Here is a 17,465-nt window from a genome sequence, read left to right as displayed (position 1 = left end):
CTGAGTTCTGGCCATTGTATAGGGTTTGAAGGTTGAAAACGTTTGGCTTTGTGGAGTTCGCTGCCACTGTGATAGTGTTGTGCGGTCATTGTCGGTGAAGGAAGGAGAAGCAGTTCATCGCGAGCACACGAAGGTACGTGTCAACTCGAAAAAAAATAATGCTTTTCAACAAAAAGAATATCATCAATGTCTGTGTTTGTTGAAAATTTGATTTTGGTTGATGAAAGTTTAAAGTTTTTGATTATCTGTTAGGGTTTTTATGGGTAGTGAAAAAAATTTTTCCATGCTCTGTTTTGAATGCAATCTTAGTTGGGTTGGTTGATGGGTATTTCTGGTGTTTTATAAGTGGTTGAATGTCAATGTTTGTTTTTGCATGTGTGAATCTGATTGTTTGATTCTTCAATTTGGTTTTTTGCATAATGCAGATGGAGACTTTGATGGATATCATGTTCCATCATGGGGGAACATTTAAAAAAAATGATGATGGAATACTAGTGTACTCACCAGATAACAGAACTTGTTTAGGAGATTTAGATGAGGACACGTTGGATGTGTTCTTCATAAGGAACTATTACAAGGAGCTTGGGTATAACAACATACTTCAGTGTTGGTGGCTGCCTCCGGGGAGGAGCTTAGATGGTGGACTGAGGGCTCTTACATCTGATGATAAATTAAGAGAGATGTGTTTTACTGCACAGAATAATGATGGAGTTGTTGATGTATACTTTGAGCATAGGGTGTCCACACCAGAGGTGATTGCAGGGAAGGAGGTTGTAGTATGACTTGATGATACTTGTGAGGGAGACTTGGTGAGCAAGAAGAACACAAGTGAGGGTCCCGAAGCTAATGGTAACACGTCGAACCCAACTACAGAACCGAATTCTATCCCAAATGCAAACCCAAGCTCCATAAACAAACCTATTCCAACCCCCTGAAACCAATCCTATCACTATTCCAAACCCCATTGATGATAACACAACCCCGAATCCAATGCCTGTTAGGGCTCATGAGAAACCCAATTTGAAGCCCAATTCTAATCTAAAGCCCAAACCTAAGTCAAAGCCCAACCCAACATCCATCTCCAAGTCCAAATTGACTGAAAAGCCCAATCACATGCCCAACCCTAGCCTGAAAACCAAGCTGAGAGAGACTACCAAGGCATGCTCCACAGCCAAAGATAAAGACAAATCAAAAATGAAGTCCAAACCTCAATTTTTACCTAAGAGAATTACAAGATCTCAGGCTGCTGGAACATATAGAAGGTCTGCTAATAAGGGCAAGGGAGCTCTTCAGGTTGACTTAACTGTAAATGATGACTCCAGTGATGATGATAGTTCAGAGGATAGTTCCTTTAAGCCAATCCAAGAAGATAGCTCTAGCAGTGAAGACAATGCAAGTATGTCCAAACCAAGAAATAAGAAAGTAAAGGACATCAAGAGAGGTACATATGCTGCTGCTAAGACAAAAGAGAATATAATGCAACCAGATGATGCATTGGTTGAAGATGTGTCAAATGGAGAGGTGGACTTGGGGTTTGTGGGAACTCCAGGGATTGTTGATGTGTATGAAGCACTTGACCCAGGTGCAGAATCTGATGGTGCTAATTCTTAGCACTCAGAGGAGATGAAGACTCCTCCTAATTCTGAGGATGAGCTACAATCTGATGAGGACTCAGATGAATTTCCAATATTTAGAAATGGGGCAAGATTCGGTGAGCTACATCTACAAGTGGGTATGAAATTCAACACCAAGTATGAGTTCAGAGAAGTTGTAAGAGAGTATACTATCCAAGAGGGGAGGAGAATTAAGTTAAAAAAAATGACAATATTAGATGCAGGGCTGTGTGCAAGGTGAAAGAGTGTGCCTGGGTTGTGTATGCCTCAAGGGACTGTGATGACTCATATTGGCAAATCAAGACTTTCAACGACGATCATACTTATGCGAGGGAGAACACCAACAGGGCTGCTAATATGGCTTGGGTTACTAGTAAATTAGTGAAAAAGGTAAGGAAATACCCTAATTTCAAGCAATGCGAGGCTGCTGTGTACTTCAGGACAAAGTGTGACTTTATTCTGAATAGAAATTCCATTGCAAGGGCACTGGCAGATGCAAGGAATGTAGTATACGGGGATGAGAAGGCACAATATGCAAAACTAAGGGACTATGATGAAACTTTACTGAAGACGAATCCTGGATCTACGGTGCAGATATGTGTCGAACCTCAACCAAATGGAGACGTCATATTTGATAAGATGTACGTTTGTTTGCATGGTTTCAAGATGGGATTCAAGGCAGGTTGTCGCCCTTTGATTGGACTTGATGGGACATTTCTGAAGACACAATTTGGGGGTCAGATCTTGGCTGCTGTGGCACAAGATGCCAATCATCACATTTATGTGATTGCATGGGCTATAGTTGAAATAGAGAATACAGACACTTGGAAATGGTTCTTGGAGATGCTTCATGCTGATCTTGAAGACTACAAGACTAACGGATGGTGCTTTATTTCTGATATGCAGAAGGTAATGTTAACTTTCATGTGCTTTTAACAACCTATGATTCTCTGGATGTAAGTGAATTTGATGGGAATAATGGTTGTTAAATATGTATGTTATATATGTCCTCTGGATTTTGTATGCATGATGTTGGTTGTTGATATGCACTGTTAGTTATGAATCGTGCATTTTACACCTAACTGTTGGTTGTCAGGGACTATATTAGGGTCATTAATGTAAACTCAGGGATTGTTCTATGGCATGATAAAAGTGTTTACATCAGTTTTTGTTTCTGAAACATAGTGTAACAATGTCTTACAGGGTTTAATTCAAGCTGTCCAGGAGGTGATGCCAAGAGTTCACCACCATTTCTGCATTTGGCACCTCTGGAGGAACTTTAATAAACAATGAAAGGACCTTGAGTTGAGGGTACTGCTTTGGGAGTGTGCCAGATCAACAACATTTCAGGATTTCATTGATAATCTGAACAAGATTAAGAGGGTGAATGAGGAGGCTTGGGCATATCTCAACAAATGGCCTAGAGAGTCATGGACAAAGTCCCAGTTCAGCCATAGGCCAAAACTGGACAACATTTGCAACAACGCCTGTGAGGTTTTCAACGCAAGAATAAAAGAGGCCAAAAGCAAACCCATCATCACATTACTTGAGGAGGTGAGAATGTTTGTGATGAGAACTATTGCGAAGGATAAGGTAAAACTGGCAAATCATGTTGGCATACTCCCCCCTGTAATTCAAAGTTGCCTAGATAAAATAAAAAAAGAATCAAAGAACTGGATGCCTATTTGGACCAGTGATGAAGACTATGAAAAATTTGAGGTTCATGGCCATTCAACAAACATGGTGGTGGATCTTGGAAAAAGACTATGCACTTGCCAATTCTGGATGCTGACCGGTGACCTTTATCAAACTCTTTAACTTAATCATTAACATTTGTGTACTTTGATGACTATGATTGTCTTACTCTGCATTTGTGTTATAATATGTAGGCATTCCATGTGTTCATGCCTGTGCTGCCCTTGCAAGGGTAAATAAGAGGCCGGAAGACTTTTGTCACCAACTGTGTACTATGGAGGCATACAACAAGACTTATACCCATCACATTAACTCTCTTCCTGGCCAATCATTGTGGGAGAAATCCATGTACACTCAACCACAGGCCCCTAACATTAGGAGGAGGCCTGGAGCTCTGACAAAGAAAAGGAGAAAAGATGCTGATGAGGGCAACAGTGGTAATAAGAAAGTCAAACCAAGTGAAAGTTTGAAAAGGCATTTGAAGCCATTCACATGTAGGTATTGTGGGGGTAAAAGGGCATACTAAGAGAGGGTGCTCAAAGAAGAGACTGGATGAAGTAGTTGCTGCTGTTGCAGCTACAAAGGCTGCTGCAGATAAAGCCAAATCAAATGATGCTGCTTCTGCTTCTGAGGCTGGCCCTCAACCTCATACTACTGCTGCACCAGCTGATAAACCTTCTGCTGTAGAGATTGATATATCACAACCAAACTACGAAGGATCACAGGTAATACACTTATCCATGTTACAACATAACAAAATTATAACTTTTTTGTTATCTGGGCTCATGTGTTGAATTGTTTTTCTACTGTAGGACATAGCAGGATCTGCTGCACCTGCACCATCAAGGCCACATAAGTTGCCCACCAAAAGGAGGAGTTCACCACCACCTCAATCCATTGGTGTGGATCCAATATAAGGAGCCAGTGTGGCAACATCTTTCAGATTGGCCAATTTTATGAAGTTTGTTCCAACTCCCGGTTTCAAAGCACCAAGGAAAAAGAACAATTCATGACTTTGACATCAGGATATTTAGGACAGTACTTTGTTGTTTTGTTAAAGGCAGTTAATACATTGTTGCTTTGTTTAGGACAATTGTCAAAACTTTTGTATTGCCAGCCTTAATAACTATGCTATGGTACTTTTTTTGTTCCTTTAATGTTTGCAACTCAAACACGTTAATGTTTGCTACTCAAATATGTTTATCTTTGCTACTTTTGTAATTATGTATTATGCATTATGCTATTATGATGTCAGATGATCTGTAATTATTTCTCTTTATGATAACCAGTCAATCAAAAATAGGGCATATATCTCAACATAAAAAACCACCTCTTACTTTCATTCATCCATGAACACATTACATACAACATTGTCAGAACTTCAAAGTCATAATGAATACAACAACTACAGTGAAAAACACCACTATGCCTAAGAATTGTATCATACATTTTTGGATCCTCACTTCAGCTTCCAATTTTTCAATCCTCCAGGCTAAATTCACTCTCACTTGCTCATTGTCAACTGCAGTTGCATCCACTCTTCCTTCATGATGAGTTTAAAAAATTCTAATTTAAATTTTATGATGAACAAACATTATTAAAACAATTAATTTCAAAATTATTAATTTGATTTTAAATCATACTTGCTTAATTAATAATTTTGTGTGTGCAGATTTCTGTATTGGGCCGAACAGAAAAAGAAAATTGTTGCAAGCCCAAATGTGAATTTTATATTCAGCATTGGTTCAAAAATCATTCAAAGAAGTGTGGATGAATTATTATTCTTGGTTGGGCCAGATTCTATTAACATTATTATCAGCCCAACTCAAATTTTGATTGGATACTCAATGCTTGATCTGAAACCAATTGAGAGAGAGAGCAAATATTTTGCCTTATGCTTTCAACGGATCTCATGTAGTGGATTTCAAATTCAATTAACTTGAATTAACTTACATTGAGAACCATGAGAGAGAAATTGTCATTGATTTGATTGATGGCCTTAATGCTACACGCTACTCAGCAAAGAGGGAAGTAAAAGAAACTCATTTTAATTAATTTGTTCTATTTCATTTAATTGCTTTTCTTTCAACTCTCTCTTCTCTCTGATCTTTCTTCTCTATTCGGTCATATCACAGAGGAAACCATGGAAGTTATAGCAAGCTACCATATAGAAGAAGAAGTAAGTTACAAGACCATTGTAATGATGGCAAGAAAAAGAAAACAAAAAGTATGTTGTGGTTGAGATTTTCATCACTTATGGTAAGATTTGGTTAAGAAGATCCTAGCTTCTCCATACCAAAAATGGAAGAAGAAGATTTCGGTCAGAGGAAGAAGATCTCAAGGATGGCTCGTCTCTGCTTTTGGGTTTACTCATCACAGAAGGTAGCTAGGGTGGCTACGTGAAAGAGAAAGCAAAAGTGGAGCAGGAGGAGCTGTCACACATCAAGAAGCATCAAGGGCTAGGAGTCTTTCTTGGAGAGCAAGACAAGTTGGATGGCTCAGATTGATGAAGCTTGGTGTAAAGAGAAGACTCAGAGGTAATTGCATGTTGGGTTTTAGCATTCAGTTATCTCTCCTCTCTCTCTCTCTCTCTGGCCGAACCGGTTTTGCATGAAGAAGAAGAAGTTTAGCTTGGTTTATTTGGTTTCAACCGTGGAGGCTTCCCCCTATAAGTAAGGGTGAACAGCTAGGGCTTGAAGCAAGGAGTGAGAGTGCAAGGCACAGAGTTCTCATAGCTACCTAAGCTAATAGAAGTTCTTCTCCTTCAATGTTCTTCATTTTGTAATTTTTCTGTTTAATTTTGTCTGTCTTGAGTCTCATGGAAAAAGGCAAACAATGAGGTTTGTAAGAAAAAGCCAAGAGCGAAAAAAGGCAGAGAGTGCAAAATTAAAAGAAAAAGCCATAGATGTCCTTAGAGGTCCTTTGTACATCTTTGTTGTGTTTCATGATTCTGTGGGAATCTCCTTGCAAGTTGGTTTAGCACTTAGCAGTTGAAAGCTTGGCGGTAACCAAGTCAAGTTCAGGATTGGGGTTTGGATTCTGGACTTGTCCCGGATAGAAAGGGTAGTTCCTAGGGAGAATTGGTGTTTGTAATCAAGAATGATTGTAGTGAAATTCCATCATCATTGTGATGGAGACTGGATGTAGGCTGCATTGCACTTAGCAGCTGAACCAGGATATATCTGGGTGTAATTTTCTTTCTCTTCTACTCTATTTCTGTTTTTGCTGCACAGGAGATAAAACTGAAAAATCTCATGCCGGGTCACGAGATAAAAAGAAAAAGTCTCGTGACTGGGTATGAGACAAAAATAAAAAATCTCCAGAAGTTGTTTCAAAGACCAGCAAGTATTGTCAAGTGAAAAAGGGGCTAAGATTTAACCCCCCCTTCTCTTAGCCACTGAAAACCATCACTTCATGTTCATCTTTTTCTACATCATCAGCCCAGAGAAAAAATCCACACCATGTTTTGCCCCTAATCTGAATATGAGATATGATAAGAAGGAAAGAACAGAAAATCACTAATCAAATTTTCTTACCAAAAACTCACATTGTAATTCGGACAGCAGAAGAAGGGCTTATCTGGGTTGGTATTTGTTTTGGACCAACGAAGCACTGGCCGGCAGCCGCACCCACACCGCTCTGGTACCCGCGACGGTCTGGTCCGACTCCGCATTCTCGTCGTCGATCGTGTAGAACTTCCTTGACCCTAGCTCGCACACCCAATCATGGTTTTCGTTTCAGTTCAACGAGTAGGAACAACGAAGCAGGAGAAGAACGTTGCTGGACAGAGAGAAGAAGATGAAGAGGGGTAACGATGCCATGCTAGAAATTGGGGTTAAAACTAGGTATAGGGACCACATTGGGTCAAACAGTTTCAATTGCCACCTCAGCTAGCCGTTATCTACGCCAGCGTGGCTTCAACGCCAGGTCACTGCCCGCGGCAATTAATTTGCCCGGAGATGTGGGGAGGGACAACCCTGGTGCAATTTTAACAAAGTCGGGGACATAAATGGTGCAATTGGTAAGTCAGGAACTAAATTGGTGCAAACTATGAATCTCAGGGACCACTTTGAGGTTTAACTCCTTTTCAAATTTCGTAATTTAGGATAAATGGGTTTTATTATTAGTAAACCTGTAATGTGGGATAATTAAAGCACATATTTTATAAATAAACATTTTTAATGAACATAGAGCATTAGTTCATTCTAAGCCACTTCTTTTTAGGGGGATTTTGTTCTTTAATGTGTTATGGTGCTGCCAACCTATTGAAGTCATTAACTAAAGCCAACTAACAATATCAAAGATTGTCTTGGCCAAAATTCAATTCAACAAGAATTTAGGATTGAAAAGGTATAGGCAACAATGATGATTATAAATAATGTGAACAATATATTTAAGAAAAAAGGACAAATAAGTCTCTGACCTTTTAACCCGCGGACATTTTCGTCCCTGACCATTAGAAAATACTTTTAAATCCCCGACCTTCACAAAAATTAGATGGATAAGTCCCTCCGTCTAAATGCCTCCGTCAGACTCAACGGAAAAGTCTGACATGGCTCCCGTTCTGATGACTTGGCGTCATAGATACACACGTGGACTGATGAGTCAACAGGATAGTTTCAAAAATTGGACAAATAAATCCCTCAATCCTAAAACTACGTCGTTTCCCGTTTGGCCCTAAATGGCCCCTTCTTCTTCCTCCTCCTCTTCTGTAAGGGCCCGCTTCAAGAAGATGATTAGAGAAGCTCAGGACCCCGTCTGCACCGCCCTTGAGGCCGCCGACGGCGGGGCTAGCTTCAAGGAGGACGTTTGGTCCAGGCCCGGCAGTGGTGGTGGCATCAGTAGGGTTCTCCAAGACGGGGCCATTTGGGAGAAGGCTGGAGTTAATGTCTCCGTTGTTTATGGCATCATGCCGCTAGAATCTTACCGCGCTGCAAAAGCTGCCGCTTCTTCTTACCAGAAGCCTGGTCCTATCCCGTTCTTCACCACTGGAATCAGCTCCGTAAGTGTTTCCCCCATTCAATTCTTTTCGATTTCAGATGGAATGGGAAATGACATCAACCTTTTTCAGGTTTTGCATCCGAAGAACCCATTTGCCCCAACCTTGCATATTATGATTTTCTATCCTTATTTTAGAGCTGTTTCTCATACCATTATTACTACTGTTGTCTGTCATATAGCTCAAAATCTTACTTATGCCAATTTCTAAGGTTATTGTCTTACAAATAAGTATCTGCATAAATTTGCTGCTACTGACTGTGTAACCCTGTTGCATTCTACAGATGCTCCTGGAGCACCTAGGCAGTGGTGGTTTGGCGGGGGGACTGACTTGACTCCTGCTTACATTTTCGAGGAGGATGTTAAACACTTCCATTCGGTATATTCTCAATGCAAAAATATTAGTTCATGACATTTTTGTGATTTAGATTTAGAATTTTAGGGAGAAAACAAGTCAAGTAAAACACTAATGAACCATAGTTTTGCTGTTTTAAAATGGCACTTCACATTCATGTATTGCTTCTTATGTGTTTTTTATAGATAGATTTGAAGTGTTGGATGGGTTTACCTGAATCTGATTCCTATAGCTAGTTTCTTTTCGTAAATAAGGCATCTAAAACAACCTTCTTTAGTAGGTTAAAAGAAAAAAGAGTGAGCTTATTGTTGTTGAAATAAGAGCAACTTGGAGGGCTGCCAATGACTTATACTCAGGTAAATGGAAATCTCTTCAAGTGAATCAATTACTAGATTTAGGCTTTGTAGGATATGCTTACACTTGGTCTAACAATCAGGTTGGGGAAGCAAATATTCAAGAAAGGCTAGATAGAGCAGTGGCAATAACAAATTGGAAGGAAGCATTCCTAGAAGGAGTGGTAAAGCATTTTCAAAGATATAGATTAGACCATTGTCCAATCCTAATCGATGTTCATGGGGAGAGCTTAAAAAGGAAGAGGCCATATATTTTCAGATTCGAAGAATGTGGCTTAGAGACTCTGAATGCAAAGAGATTATCAAAAGAAGCTGGGTTATGAACTATGATCAGATTGAAGAGAAACTAGAAAAGTGCATCAAAGCATTGCAAGAATGGAGAAAAGAGAAATTTAGGGAGCTTCCAAAAAAAAATAAAGGAAAATAAGAACTCATATGACAACTTACATCTCACTCACAAATTGAAGAAACAATTCTGAATTTGAAAAGGGCACAGGCAGACTTAGACGAACTCTTCTATCAAGAAGAGATTAAATGGGCCCAAATATCTCGTGCGAACTTGTTGAAAGCAGGGAACAAGAACACTCGATTTTTTCATTAGCAAGCATCTCAACAAAAAAGGAATAAAATTGAAAGAATCACTGATGACGAAGGGAATCTCTATAAAGAAAACGAGAAACAGAGTATATGGTTCTCCCTCTTCGACAACGAATGCACACCAGAACCTTCTCAGTCTGGATGGTGGTTTTTTTTGGAGGGAGAAACAGAGTATTCCTGCATTTGATCTTTGGCCTTCCTTAGGGTTTAATGTAATTCTGTAAAAGCTCTGTAGGTGTAATAGGCATTGTATACAAGGAAAGGGATGAGAGTGTATAACAGAGGCAGCACACAAAACGACGTCGTTTTGAGTGACAGGGACTTATGTGTTTCTTTTTCAAAAGCTCCATCCCACTAACGTGCCACGTGGGAACGCCGTTAAGCCAGGTAAGCAGAGGGGGAGCTAGGTCAGCCTTTTCCGTTGGGTCTGATGGTGGCTTATGGACGGAGGGAATAATCCGTCTAATTTTGAGGGACGTCAGGGACTTAAAAGTATTTTCCAATGGTCAGGGACGAAAATGTCCGCGGGTTAAAAGGTCAAGGACTAATTTGTCCTTTTCTCTAAATTTAAAAAAAAAGGTAAATTAAAAATTAGATTTTTAATTAATTATTTAATTTTAAATTTTAAAATTCAAAAATTTGAATTAACAATTAAACTATGTACGATTACTTTAAATATCACCATAATCTCCTAATTTCTGGTCCACATCCAAAATTCATCATTGGTGCTAGAGACAGTCATTCCAACGCATCATAACGCCATTCAGACGTAGTCGAAACACCGCTGTCCATGCACGCCGCCGCAACCTCATTCTGCACCGCTGTTCCCCGCAGCCCGCATCGATGCCGTTGTTCCTCCGCAGCCCGTGCAAACGCAACCATGAAGAGCAACCCTACTCATCGCCGTCGTTGTCTCCCCGAACACCCTCATTAACGTGTATGGGTTTGTATACGTTAGTTTTTGTTCCGTTAATAGATTTCTCAGTGGGTGAGAAGGTTCTACATCCCCATCTTCCTACATCAATGATCATTATACTTACTAAGATGGCAATATTGTAGAGGTGCAAATTTCCAACAAGGTATTTATTGGAGGTTTTATTTGCATGCGAATGTTCATTTTACATGCAAAAAGGATGGTTGTTCGTGTTGCAAATCCATTATTATATTTTATTTTACATACAAAAGGGATGATTGTTTTTATTTAATTGGGGTGTTTTTTTTTTAATTTTTGGTGGGCCAAGAAATCGGTCAGTTTTTCTTTTGTATGTAAAATGAGCATCCATCCCTTTTGTATGTAAAATAAAATATAATAATGGATTTGCAACACGAACAATCATCCTCTTTGCATGTAAAATGAACATCTGTATGCAAATAAAACCTTCAATAAATACTTTGTCAGAAATTTGTGCCTCTACAATATTGTCATCTGAGTGAGTATAATGATCACTAACGTAGGAAGATGAGGCTGTAAAACATTCTTCACCCATTGAGGAATCCATTAACGGAACAAAAACTAACATATACAAACCCAAACACCGTATCTGGTGAAACAACGACCGGCGATGAGCGGGATTGCTCCTCACGGTTGTGTCCGCACGGGCTACGGAGGGATAGCGACGCGTAGTTAGGCTGCGGCGATATTGGCGTGGGAGTGCAACGGCGTCTACACGGGCTGCGGGAGGACAGCGGCGCGGGGTGAGGCTGCGGCGTGCACGGACAGAGGTGTTTCGACTACGTCTAAATGGTGTTAGGGGAACAGCCACGATATAATGTGTCGGAATGGCTGTCTCTGACACCGACGGCGAATTTTGGGCATAGACCGGAGATCGATGACGGCAAATTTTAGGTGTGGACCGAAAATTGGGAGATTATGGTAAAATTGAAAGGTTGTGTGAATGTGTTTAATTGCTAATTCTAATTTTTTAAAATTTAAAATTTAAAATTAAATAATTAATTAAGAATCTGATTTTTAATTTTTAACTAGTGTATGAACCCGTACTGAGCACGGAAAAATTTATAAAAATAAAAAAAATTATATGATTAGATATTTAAAAAAAAAACACAATAATTATTATTTTAAAAAAATTATAAAATTATGATCAAAATCAAAGTTTAACTTAAAAATAGTGAGTAATAATCATTTTACACTTTTTTTAAAGTAAAATAATTATACATTGATACAGAATTTAAAATAAAATTAAAATATTTACAATAGAATTCTATTTTTTCAAAGACTTCTCTATAAACAACATTAATAATGGTTGAATTTGCAGACATTCCTACGTGATTCATAAGTAAAACTTTTAAACGTCTTTTACTCTTAACTCTTGAAAGTGTCACATATAGTTGGTCATGTGTAAAAACTGGTTTGGACAAGTACAATCCAACATGAGATAAAGTTTGTCCCTGAGATTTATTAATTGTCATGGCAAACGATACTATTATGGAAACTGTCTTCATTGGAATCTAACTGGGACGGTTTCATTTGTTGGTACCATCTTCATTCTTGGAATCAAAGCAATATGACCAACATTGTTACTCGTTAAGACTTCACATTCTATGACATGATTTTTAAGCTTCCTAATTTGTAGTCTTGTACCATTACAAAGACCACTGGATTGGTCAATATTCCTCAGTAACATCACCGGAACACCAACCTTGAGTATTAATTTATGTGGAGGCAAACCAGAGCAATTTATGCTATTCAGTAATTCGGGACCATAGAGATCTAACTGGCTCTCCATATTCCCTTCATCCATACAAATCGAATCTGAACTGAGATATAATTTTTTTCCTCCAAGAATGATAGCCATCAGATGGTTGTTGACCTCTTCAACAATATCCCGCGTGGGAGCTAGTATAGTTTTTACTTTGAAAAATCTTTTGAGGACATGTTATCCAAAATATTTGGATAAGAAAAATGAACCAACTCATCAAATGCCTGGTCCGAAGAAGGAATAACAATATCTCCTGGAAGACATATCTCAGATTCACCATCCATATTGTTACCTATTAGACCATCACCAACTTTCAATAACCACTCACCAAATTGCTTTGTCTCATCTTGATCTGAAGCAGTCGTCCCTACAAAGAGTCTCATGTTTTTTGTTAGTTTGAGCACCTGACAAAACTTCCAAAGGCAAGACGAATTAACGGTTGAATGAACGATATCTTGTCACGATCCTCGTAGAATGACAGGAAGAAATTGTCTAAAGTCTCCACCTAGTACAACCACTTTTCCTCCAAAGGGCAAATCTTTGTTATATGTTATAGAAAATCTCATGATATCACCCAAGCATTTATCAAGCGCTTCATAGCAATACCTACTAACCATTAGAGCCTCATCCCAAATTATAAGTTTGGCTTTCAACAGCAGCATTGTTTGAGGGAAACCAGGTTTGATGTTACATACAGAATCCTTAGTTATATTCAGCGGTATTTTGAACCTTGAGTGTGTCGTTCTTCCATTGGGAAGAAGTAAAGATGCAATACCACTTGAAGTAATGTTTAACACAATATCACCCCTTGAGCGAATCTCAGCAGACAAAAGGTTCTAGAGAAATGTTTTTCCAGTACTCCTATGACCATACACAAAGAAAAAACCCCTTCATCACAATACATAGCTGTAACAATTTTATCAAATGCATATTTCTGCTCAGGTGTTGCGATGGCTAACATGTCTGAGGCACTTTTCTTTAAATCATCCCTGTTAAAGTTTAGCTCTTCCCTGATAACCCTTTCGATTAACAAAGAACTATCAACTTCAGTTGCTAAAGGCATAGAAGGATAGTCTTTCAAGGTTTTATCATAGGAATGTAAGATCTTGTCTATATCCATTAAGCACAACTGCTTAATCTCATCATCTGACATGGTTAATTCTGCATATTATACGATACTATAAAAATTCAATCAAACTAAAAATGATCAATAATGAAGAACTTTTATAATTGCAATTAATAAAAACTCACTCCTCATGTTCATCACGGTTCTCTGTCTATACAAAATATCATCTGAGAGTTCATGCTAACATATATTCCAGACATGCTCTGGTCTTGAGATATTGTTGGATGTTAATAGAATGACAAATAACCTCCTAACATATGATCCTGAGGCCCATGAGCTTGCTTCCTTAATTGCATCCATGAATTCTCTGTCATCTTGCAAGAGTCCAAGGGTGAAGCATGCATCTCTATACGTAGCATAAATTGTTCCTCCTATTGTTCTTATATCTCGAAAATTCATACATCCTCTTTGAGTATTCAAGAGAAGTCGTTGGTAATATTTTTCGGTATTTGCTACAAAAAAAACTTGGTTAAAACCCTACTTTTAAGTTGCTAAATGGATTAGGCTACGCGATTTCAATTATTATGATGACAATCATGCATGAGAATTAAGTGTTATTTAGAAAAGGGTTAAGATTAACGATAAACATGCATATGTGTTAGTCATGCTCTTATTATGTTTCTCTCTTTTTTTCCCCTCCATATGCATCTTTGTTTAATGTGATTGATTTAGTCTAGAATTTTGAATGTTAAATTAGTGGAGGCTATACTGCTTGGTTCCCAACAGTCAAGACTACTTGGGGATGCTTGGCACAAACTATTCTAATACAAACCTCTCTTGTTAGTTGTCACCCATACGGAAGGAGGAAATTTAAGTCTTCAAGATGAGAATAATAAACAAAGAAGTAAGAAATAATCTGATTCTCAATTTTGTTGTGATGTGTGTATTATTTCTTATCAAAGATATACATTATGCTTTTTGTAGGATGTGAAAGCAAGAGTGACTCAAACTTTGTTGTTTTTGGTCGGCATAAATTCTTATATCCAATCTGCATTATTTAGTGATTATGTATCTTGGCATTAGTGCATGTCTTTGCAAGCTAAAATTTATAATTTTATATAACTGCCTATGAAAATCTTGCTAAAAGTGCCCCAACTCCTCTCTTTATTGGCCGAATACAACATGAGCTATGTATTAAATCTGTTTTTGACTGCAGAATCTTTTTTTATGATGAAAAGATTATGTTTTCTTGCAGAAAAACACAGAACTGAATTTTATTTTTGTTCTGTTTTTAAATGAATAGTCCCAAGAAAAGCAGAAACTGCTGAGGTTGAAATTATGACAATTATGAGGGTGAGGATCATACAAATGCGGGACTAAGTGTATGAAAATAGAGAAACAATTGTGTGTATGAATAAAATTAGAAGTACTACCATTTCAATGGAGCTAATGGATTTGGGGTCTTTGAATCTCGGTAAAGACCAAAGTCTGATTACTTTGACATGAATCTTCCAACATTCTTTTGGCGGTGCAATCATCTCCAACAAATCATATCACCTAACCATTTTTTCTCTAGTGAAAAAAATAAAAGCAAATGTAAATTCTAGCAAGTACGTATGGTAAGATTGTGGGATCACACCTTTTAGAATTTTATAGCAACTAAGAAGAGGTATATTTTTGGGTAAATCATTTTAAAATTGGAAAGCATCAAAAATCACATATCCTCCATAATCCAAAAGAAGAAAAAATCTGTCTTGATGATTTAAAAAACAAAAAAAAAAATTGAGTTGAAAATAAAACACTTACTCTACATCATAAATACTGACAAATCAAAATGTACTGAGTAAAAAAGAAGTATGAAAATAAGATCTGAATCGATGCCTTTCTTGCAGCAGCTCACCTCCATCAGTTACAGATAGAGAGCATTCCAGTGTGACGGCGATCTGAACGACAACAACATCAGTGAAAGTCTCCTCTTGCCGGTCTACTATCTAACCTCTCTGGTCACATTAGCATCTCCGATCATCGTCGACCTCCTCGCCGGCACAACCCCGTCATCATCCGTCGCCGTATGAGCAACCAGTCTTCTCATCTTCGCTGCTCTGAAGTTGCCAGTGCCAAGCCGCCGTTCTCCATTGCTGGCGTATATGCTTACTTGCTGGGAGAGAGAAGACCCAAAAAGACTAAAAGATGACTTTGGGTGCGGGTTGAAATTAATTGTATGAGATCCGGATAGGTTGTCTATCTGCTCAGTTTGAAATCGGAATTAGTCTCCGTAGGTCCATGTTTTATTAAGATACAATGGAGGCAAGCAAGCCGACATGGTGTGGGCCCTACTTTTTTTTCCCTTTTTATCACCATTTACAAATTCTATGCTTTGTTTGATTGTTGTATAAATTATGGATCTACATTGAGCCGCCTAGAAAATTAATTTATTTTGCTTACGTTTTAGAATGAGTTTAATTAATAATTTGTTATATAAAATTATTTTATATTTTTAATAAGAGTAATTCTTGGCATACAAGCGATTAAGGCTTGTAAGCCTTACAAGTTCAATTAAAACTAACGCTCAAAACACGCTTCGAACCATTCTTCTTCCTCTTCGTCTTCTCCTTCTTCTTTTCTTTCGTTTCTTGCCTTCTCTTTCTCCTTCTTCTTCTTCTTCTTGCTGCACGTTCTTCTTCCTCTTACTCTTCTTCTTCTCCTTTTCTTTCGTTTCTGCACGTTCTTCTTCATCGTCTTCCTCTTCTTCTTCATTTACGTTCTTTCTCTCTGTTTTATCTTTTTTTTTTTCGATTTTTCATGGTGAAATCGTTTTTGAAGAAGAAGAAGCAGTAGAAGATGAGGAGGAGAAAGAGAAAGAGTTCTGAATTATGCATAAGATGTATTTTAACAAATTTTGAGTGTATTTCTTTAAATCCTTTGGGTGTATTTTCTGTAATCCTTTGGGTGTATTTCTATAATCGTTTGGGTAAATTCCTGTAACCGTTTGGGTGTATTTCTGTAATCATTTTGGGTGTACTTCTGTAATCGTTTGGGTGTATTTCTGAAGTTCCATTATCTTCAAAAGGATTACAGAAATACACCCAAAGGATTACGAAAAATACACCCAAAGTATTTAAGAAATACACCCAAAATTCGTTGCATAATTCAGAACTCTTTCTCTTTCTCCTTATCCTCTGCTGCTTCTTCTTCTTCAAAACGATTTCAAAGCTTGATTTCAGAAACTATGAAAATCGAAAAAAAACGAAGAAGAAGAAGAAGAAGAGGAAGAGGAAGAAGAAGAAGAAGAAGAAGAAGAAGAAGAAGAAGAAGAAGAAGAAGAAGAAGAAGAAGAAGAAGAAGAAGAAGAAGAAGAAGAAGAAGAAGAAGAGGAAGAGGAAGAGGAAGAGGAAGAGGAAGAGGAAGAGGAAGAGGAGGAGGAGGAGGAGGAGGAGGAAGAGGAGGAGGAGGAGGAGGAGGAGGAGGAGGAGGAGGAGGAGGAGGAGGAGGAGGAGGAGGAGGAGGAAGAGGAAGAGGAAGAGGAAGAGGAAGAGGAAGAATTCCTGTAACCGTTTGGGTGTATTTCTGTAATCATTTTGGGTGTACTTCTGTAATCGTTTGGGTGTATTTCTGAAGTTCCATTATCTTCAAAAGGATTACAGAAATACACCCAAAGGATTACGAAAAATACACCCAAAGTATTTAAGAAATACACCCAAAATTCGTTGCATAATTCAGAACTCTTTCTCTTTCTCCTCATCCTCTGCTGCTTCTTCTTCTTCAAAACGATTTCAAAGCTTGATTTCAGAAACTATGAAAATCGAAAAAAAAAACGAAGAAGAAGAAGAAGAAGAAGAAGAAGAAGAAGAAGAAGAAGAAGAAGAAGAAGAAGAAGAAGAAGAAGAGGAAGAGGAAGAGGAGGAGGAGGAGAAACGTTCTGAGTGTAGCGCTTTGAAAATAGGAAACGTTGAATAACGCATTAAAAGGCCTAGTAACTTGTAAGACTTGTAAGTCAAAAAGACTTGTATGTGTAGCACTCCTCTTTTAATAAATCAAATCTAATGATGATATTAGTTAATAATACATAGA

The 17,465-nt window shown here is 38.1% G+C and overlaps 2 protein-coding genes across 2 annotated transcripts; both read left to right on the top strand.

Annotated features, from left to right (window-relative positions):
- The first annotated feature begins 1,623 nt into the window (after positions 1–1,623).
- On the top strand, positions 1,624–4,225 carry LOC112777835 (uncharacterized). Its single transcript, XM_025822223.1, has 6 exons — positions 1,624–1,751; positions 1,838–2,522; positions 2,964–3,408; positions 3,503–3,745; positions 3,807–4,033; positions 4,121–4,225. The coding sequence occupies exons 1-6, from the start codon at positions 1,624–1,626 to the stop codon at positions 4,223–4,225; spliced, it is 1,833 nt and encodes a 610-aa protein (XP_025678008.1).
- Positions 4,226–7,989: 3,764 nt separating this feature from the next.
- On the top strand, positions 7,990–8,747 carry LOC112777834 (oxygen-dependent coproporphyrinogen-III oxidase, chloroplastic-like). Its single transcript, XM_025822221.2, has 3 exons — positions 7,990–8,310; positions 8,380–8,455; positions 8,585–8,747. The coding sequence occupies exons 1-3, from the start codon at positions 7,990–7,992 to the stop codon at positions 8,716–8,718; spliced, it is 531 nt and encodes a 176-aa protein (XP_025678006.1). The 3' UTR covers positions 8,719–8,747.
- The last annotated feature ends 8,718 nt before the right edge of the window (positions 8,748–17,465 follow it).

This window comes from Arachis hypogaea, chromosome 19 (genome assembly GCF_003086295.3).
Source record: "Arachis hypogaea cultivar Tifrunner chromosome 19, arahy.Tifrunner.gnm2.J5K5, whole genome shotgun sequence".
Taxonomy (NCBI): Eukaryota; Viridiplantae; Streptophyta; class Magnoliopsida; order Fabales; family Fabaceae; genus Arachis; species Arachis hypogaea.
Note: the sequence above shows the minus strand (reverse complement) of the source record. Positions and strands in the feature narration are given on the sequence as shown.